Source organism: Erythrolamprus reginae, chromosome 1 (assembly GCF_031021105.1).
Source record: "Erythrolamprus reginae isolate rEryReg1 chromosome 1, rEryReg1.hap1, whole genome shotgun sequence".
NCBI classification, from domain to species: Eukaryota; Metazoa; Chordata; class Lepidosauria; order Squamata; family Dipsadidae; genus Erythrolamprus; species Erythrolamprus reginae.
Genome location: NC_091950.1, coordinates 106,372,593 through 106,380,492, shown reverse-complemented (window position 1 = coordinate 106,380,492; position 7,900 = coordinate 106,372,593). Strand labels below are relative to the sequence as shown.

Below are 7,900 nucleotides of genomic sequence, written 5' to 3'. Positions count from 1 at the left end.
ACATGACATATAAACTATTGCATTTCTATCATCAAAGTACATAAATTAGGCCATGCACATTGCAGAGTGTAAATATCATTTATTAATGTGAACACCTATAAATGTATTGGATTCAAAATGCTGTGATGATTCATCAAATTATTGTTTTACTACTGAAAAGAACTGAAAGCTTTTTTCAAACATGAAACAATCCGGACCTTTTTCTAAAGATGTTCACTGATAGAATCCATTGATAAAAAGAACAAGGTGTTATCACTATGATGGCACTGATGCTAAATTGGCCCTTTGAATTAAAAAGTACACTTTTGTTACATTATTTTTTTATAGTTTAGTTCAAAACACCTGAGAGTTACACTGGGCACTTTGATCTGTTTTTCCTGTTATATCCACATACAACTTAAGGCACTGCTTTTGAGAATACTCTTGACTTAAGTTTTGGCCTCTTGAAAGAGAAGAACTAGAAGAAACAATTTGTTTAAATCAGGTTTATTTCAGAAAAGTTATTAAATTTGAAGTGCATATATCCCTAATGGTTTCAGAGTAGGGAAGTTGTGGATACTTGTAATTTTTTTAAAAAAAAATCAGTGAAACTATATCTCTAGCTATTTAAAGATAACAATAACTCTCGGTGGTAAGGCTAACTGAATGAAATTAAACATTAACGAGAAAGAAAATATGCAGAACCCGTCTGTAATTCCAGTTATTCAAATGTATTGAAAAACAACTTAGGAAGGATGTTAAACTCAAAATAAATCAAAGCTCCTCTATTCATGGAAAGTGATGCAACTAAAGGCTCTCTGGACAGGACAATTTAGCACAAAAATCATTTAGAGGCGGAGAAAAGATTGGATAATTGTAAAAATTAAATATGCTTTTACAGTTGGAAAGAAATTTGAAGCCTTGCTTAGATATTAATGGAACCTAAATTACCTACAAACCAGATGTGTAACTTACTTTCATTACAAAATCCTAGCAGCCAGTACAGCCTTAACAAGAACATCACTTTCACTCAGATAAATAATCCCATCTGTCAAAAGATAATTGCAAAGAAGCGAAGCAGGAATTATGTCCATTCAGCATTGTAGAAATATATTATGCATGCATGCGGAAAAGCAGCTGATCAAATTAGCTAATTTTGATCGCTTTTACACAATGCTTTCTTTCTCTAAGTAGAGACTATGACTATCAGAGGGAGCTATCTATGCTGGTGATACACTGGTGGTATCCATGATTATTGATTAGGCTTATAAACGAAATACATTTTAAATAAATAAATAATTTTGGAACCAGGTCTTCCCCCCACTCCTTTAAACTGTTCTTTCACCAGTTCACTATGTTAATGATCACTTGAAATGATGATAATCATTTCGGAATCCTTCTGTTGATAAAACAAGAAAACAAATCAGTCCAAGATATATTAATATCTTCTATCATGCGCTTTATAATGCATTTCTCATTCTGGAATATGAATTCACTCCAGATCAATTTCTGAGAGGTTTAACTCTAAATTCCATGAAAATCACAGACAAGATTTTTTTTTTAAAGGAACTTTAAAAAGTTTAATGTTAAGTGGAAAGTTTGGCAACTCTTTTTAGAAATAAAAAATAATTCAGACTGGACTTGCTCTTTGTAATCAGAATCACAACCTTAGTGCAATATGATATTTATTTCTTACAGTAATTTTGGTTGCCATACAAGAGTAGTAAGGATTAGGGAAAGTGCAAGTTACAGGAGCTTGATTTGTTTTAATCAGTTGGAAATTGGAGGAATTAAAGCACAAAAAATTACAGCAACATAGATAACGTGAACATAGTTGTTTCACAAACCATAGCAAAAACATTACTCTCTAAAAAAAAGAAAAAAAGATGTAATGAGAAAATTATCATTATTTAGGCTCATACACAGAGTCATTGCCAGATCAACTGGATAATGCTTAATTTGTAAAGAAACTCAGAAAAATCACTTTTATTAACTTAGGTACCACAAAGAGCTAGCTTCTGTGATATGTAAATTCTGTAAATCAACAGTCACATATAGTCATTTTATAATATATGAATCAAAACTAGACACCTAGGGAAAGGAGTCTCTGTAGTTATACACAATTTACATCTTGTGTGATTTTGGTATTGTATACACAAATATTACAGAAACTAAGCATGTAAATGCAATTTATTAAATTACAGTATATAAACAAAAGTTGTTCCTAAAACCTGGAATATCATAACAATATTATTTTTAATCACTGTATTTTGCACCATCAAAGTAGCATAACATTAAAAGGGCCAATCTGCTCCTGACATTGTCAGTATTGACCAAAATGCCAGCTAGGAGATAATTCTGCATCCTTTACTATTGCTTTCTGTTATAAAGCCATCAAACAATGCTAAAGACTATTTCAACTTACCAAAGATGGTTTTTTTTCCTCGATATAAAGCAATTCCTTGCAGGCCCTATTACTCTAGATCATACAACGTTATTTAAAAAATAAATCATTTCATTAGCTCTTTGATGTTTAAAATCTTCTCTAATAATTATATTTTACTCACTATTTAAGTACCTGAAAAGATACATGGGCAAGAGACCCCTTTTAAGAAAGGGAGTACCATCACCAATAATTTGTTAACAAACTTTATATATTAAACAGTAAAATATTACAATTAACAGCAGCTTAAAAGTAATCTCTCCCTTTCCCCCCCTCTTGTATCACTTGTCCTAATGCATTTTCTGGCACATTATAGAGGTAACACCAACTGCACTCAAAAAAATAAAAATAAAAAGGAGCATGGCATTATGGTTTATTTACTGATTTCTGCATTATCACCACATGGAAGACAATGATGTCAAAATCATCTTACTTTTACATCCTATCCTTGTCCCCATCAAAAGAAAAATTGTGTTGCTATCAAATATGTGAATATTGTCCTCTAGATATAAAACTATCAATATTTCAAATTTTTTGCACTGAAACTTGATTTTAATTACACATCCATTTGGAGTATGCAAATGTTGAAAGAAATCTGAAAAGGGTTTAAGTGACAATAAGTTAAAGGACCAGTTTTTATAGCGGAAGGAGTCAGGGTGGGGCGTGACTATTTTTACTTTTTAATAATTATCCAGGTGTTGTTGAGAGTTACCATATTTGAGGAGACACATCGTCTGAAGAAGTTTTAGCAAAGATAGAAAATATAACACAGCTCTGCTGGTTCAGATGCATCCAAATGATATTGATTTAAAAAGGTCAAGACTTAATACTTATTCCACAGAAATAGTAGTAAACCACAAAAGTTTTTTTTTAATTTCTAGCACTGAAGTGGCACAAAGGCTGCCCAGTAGACCAGCCACTTATAATCTTAAAATATTGTGCTTATAAACTAACTGTACAACTATTTAAACTTGCAGTAAAGAAAGGTATTGAAATTGCTGAACTTTATGTACTAATCCTAGGGCTGTTGCGGGCCCCAAATTAGACATTCAGTTATGAGAAAATAAAATTATAATTAGAGATAGGCTGGGACATATAAAAAAATGAACTGAGATGCCTTCCAATTAAATTATTAAGCAACCTCACATGTACAGGCTACATTATTCATGACACTGTGAACCAACAACATTGTTAATGTGGATTATTTATGGTGGGAAGAGAGTATTCTAAATTTCATAGAAGCCACCAAATCTGAAAATAGACATGTCTGCCAAAAGACCATGCTTTTAAAAATCCACTCAATTTTTTTCGTAAAGTGTTCTGAATATGATTTTGTCTCAACCTTCTCTTGTCTTTAATTTGAAAGCTAAGTGGGTTCTCCTAAAACACAGCAGTTTGTATGGGAAGGAAGCACAGAACAATCCTGCAGTTTAATTTTAAGCAAAACATTATTAAGATGAAATCCTTGATCTCCATTTTTAGAAAAAGTGTCCCTTGCATATATAATAGATATCTACTGTTTCATAAAACTACCTCTGTAACATCTACTGTTATTGATATTTTCATTTCTTACTTTTACATAGATGCCAGACAGCGGTGGGTTACAAGCCGGAATGCTAAATTGTACTCGCCGCCGTGGCTTGTAGGTTCTTGTGGGACCAGCGCAATTTTGCTGCTGCACCTGTGGACATAGCAAAATTGCGCCCGTGTTTCGGTGAGGTTTTACCTGCAACTCCGTGCGTGATTTTGCTACCTCCACAGGTGCAGCAGCAAAATTGTGCTGGTCCCGCAAGAACTTATGAGCCGCCGCGGCAAGCACAATTTAGTATTCCAGCTTGTAGCCTACCGCTGATGCCAGGCAACATCTTCCTAATACAATAAAACAGTAAATATTTAAATCCATTTCCATAAATAAACAGGCTTGTGCCACGCAGATTCATCAACAGCTGGTTTTCTTAAGCAGGAAAGAATAAGCAGGTCAAAGATCCAAAGACCTTCTTGAAGGTGAAGAAGCCACCTCTATGCAGTTACTGTCGACTGCAGCTTGTGCATTGATTTGTGCATCCACATACAAAATTGCAGAAGGAAAATTCACTATTCTTTCTATAATACCAGGGGGAATCACAATGGTAATAAAATCCACTATCACACATGATCACTTTGAACCAGCAAAAGTAACCTTTATGTAAAACACAGTTCTTTAAAAACTAGAACTTAACTCTTTTTGGGAAGCCAAAACTTCACTCTTCCCCCCTCCCATCCATACTTGCTGATGCGCATGTAAAAAGAGAAGACAACTAATCCTGATACCTGTTTCCACGTCCAAAAAACAGGGTCTTGTGCAATATTGTCCAAACAACTCAATCCTATATGAGAGAAATTAAAAAAGGCTTGATTTTGAAAATATAACCCTGAATTACTTACCTAGCATCCCAATCACAAGAAATGTGGAAAAGATCTTAATTGAACTACCGCCTTTCTGTTCACAGATATCTTCAATTCCAATTTCTTACAAATATTTTTACTTTTATTTTAGGCAGCTAAGATCTCTTACATAGCTTTCACACATTATACTGCATTGTAAATGAAGGGGGGGGGAGCATACCTAATTACTATCCGGCAATTTGGAAAGGCACTAAACATAAATGGAAAAATAAAATGTTAAAAGTCAAATAACAGAATTACACTGGATGACAAAAACTAATTTCACTTCCAAAGAAATCAACATAATAATTAGCCAAAAACATCTGACCTTTAAAAAAAATTCTGGCAATGCTGTGAATGTATAGAAGTTTTTTTCAAAAATCAGTAAATACATCATGAAAAAAGTGAACGTTAGCAGAAAAATTAAGTGGCAGAACTAACCAAGAATCAGTTTAGAAAAACCGAAAGGAGAAATTGTCTGACCCCAACAATGGGACTGAGTCCAACCACCATATGAAATAATAGTCATATGAAAGCAGATTGCAAAAAGAGCTGGACACAACATTTTCTAGTACATGGAGGGTACTGTGGGTTTTAATTAAAAGAGGTGACACATTATTTTTCAAGCAGAAGGGCATTCCTAACAGAAAAACCAATCCATAGTCTGAAAAAGGGGAGATTAGTTGTATGTGTACCAGCAATTTAAATATAAACTTTTGAGATAATATCAATAAGGTCAGAGCTTACAAATTTGGTTTTTTAAAAAAAGTTCATAATTATTTCCATTCTTCTGCCTTATTTGCCCCATCCATTCTTAAAATATTTGGTCCCATTAATGTGGATTGACATGGAATTGATTTTGGACATAAGTTTGCAATCTAATGGATGCTTTTTAATTTGGTGCTACTCTTGGGGAGCCAAGGCATTTGGGGTGTTTTGATACCAGCCTATCTCTATTTATAACAAAGGTTTGTGAGGCAAGACCAACCATTCTTATCTGTCCAATAGTTGTTTCAAGGCTCTTTCTATGTTCATTCTGTGACCAACCCTAGTCACTCCAAGGTCTATCAAGTCTTCCTTCTGAAGGTTTGGTAAGTGAGTGCCATCTATTTCATTATCCATAAAGGTCTCTTTATGTTCACCTAAGTTTAAACTTTCCAACCAATCTGCCACGTCTGGTTTAGTCCACAGGTGGACAGGTTTAGTTGTAAAAGGCTTATTTGAGATTGGCTGTTGCAATATTGAGGGAGAAGGAGACCTGCTGCGCCCGGTATTCAAAGCAAAGAGGTCTGTGGAAGGAGGCTGGCTGGGTAGGCTATAAACATCCGAAGGAGTTGGAGAAGGAGATGCAGCTGGAACAGCAACCGTCAGAGGAGCAGGCAGGATGTCTTTACTTATCTCTGTTGGTGAAACCACTGGGCTTGGAGCATGTCGGGCTCCCGATGTCCTGTTATCATAGTCTGGCACTCTGCTCTGAAGTGTGATGGGCTGGCTAGTTCCAGGCCGAACGGTAAAAGTGATGGTTGAACTCCGAGTACCTGAGACTGTGCTCATAACCTCTGTGCTCCTGAAATGAAAACGAAGAAAAAACTTCTTTTAAGTCACGTAGATTCCTCTCCTTATGCTATTCCATATTAAAAGTAACACACACACACACACACAATTATAAGTACATACAACTTTATCAAAACAACAGTATCAATATCATGAACAACTTCTAAAAGTTTTAAAAACTAAAGGCTGTTATCTTAAATATACAGTGGTACCTCATGATACGAACTTAATTGGTTCCAGAAGGAGGTTCGTAAGGTGAAAAGTTCGTAAGATGAAACAATGTTTCCCACAGGAATCAATGTAAAAGCAAATAATGCGTGCAAATCCTTCAGGAAAATCCCAAACTTTAGAAGGGAGGCGAACAGAGGGCAGGGAGGAGCAGCTAAAGGGGGCGGGTGGAAGAAGCAAGGCTAGGCTAAAGGGTGAGTGGGAAGGAAGAAAGGCAAGGGGGGCGCCCCTCCCTTTTCTTTCTTCAAAAGACACCCTTTCAGTGCCTCTGCAGGCACACTGTTCTCCTACTTTTGTTAATGCAAAGTCTTTCCCCCTCCAAGCCTCTCCCTTTTCTTTCTTCAAAAAAGGGGGAAAAAAGAAACCCCTTCATCCCAGCAGCAGTGGCTTGGGTTCGTAAGGTGAAAATAGTTCGGAAGAAGAGGCAAAAAAATCTTAAACACCGGGTTCGTATCTTGAAAAGTTCATTAGAAGAGGCGTTCGTAAGATGAGGTACCACTATTAACATCCTCAGTTGTCTGGCCATTAAATGCTTGTCAAACAGAATCAGCCAATAGTTTGTGTAGCACGTGGGTGTCACTCGCTGCATCACGCTGTCATCATGACGTTTTTGTCATTTGCGGAGCTGGGCTGAGTGTGGCTTTCACATGATGCATCCAGCCCGCAGGACATCAGTTTGACACTCAAGGTTTAGAGGTTCTTCAGAAACCAAACAAAATGACACAATCACTTAAATTAAATGATACTTTTCTTATTCTAATGTAATTTTTGTTTACTGTGCATGTGTCATAGGAAGGAACTTGCAATATAAGTATAAAAGATAACAGCAAGATACAAATTAAGAAGTAATATAAAATATATGCCACAAGCTTTGGAAAACATACAGAATAGCAGTAAATTTAAATAACTTGTAATATTGCAAAAAAAAAAAAAATTGGCATGTTTTTAGAAAGCATTTAGAAAGCATCTAATATTTTATACCGGTTGAACATTCTGGATATGAAGCAGAGAAAGCAGCGGAGTTTGAAACTGTAAGGTAGTAAAACATATACGGTAAGTGATTTGAAGGAAATTTCAAAATTGCTATGGAAGAGGTTGAGAAGAGGACCAAATCAAAAGTCTCTAACAAGGTGAATGGAACCTTTTAATTTTTTTAAAAAAAGTGATATAACTTGAGATATCACTGAAGTGAGGTATAATTTCCTAAAGACTTTTTGAAATGTACATGGGAATGCCAGATACTTTGCACAGTAGAATTCAAATATTCCTAGA

At 35.3% G+C, this 7,900-nt stretch overlaps 1 protein-coding gene across 5 annotated transcripts in view; it reads right to left on the bottom strand.

Moving 5' to 3' along the window:
* Nucleotides 1-470: 470 nt before the first annotated feature.
* SHANK2 (SH3 and multiple ankyrin repeat domains 2) overlaps nt 471-7,900 on the bottom strand; it is a 460,235-nt gene continuing 452,805 nt past the window's right edge. For all 5 annotated transcript variants that reach the window (XM_070761430.1, XM_070761447.1, XM_070761457.1 and 2 more), the window contains one exon: nt 471-6,413. In XM_070761430.1, coding sequence (XP_070617531.1) covers nt 5,840-6,413 — 574 coding nt within the window. In that variant the 3' untranslated portion in view covers nt 471-5,839. The remainder of the gene's footprint in view (nt 6,414-7,900) is intronic.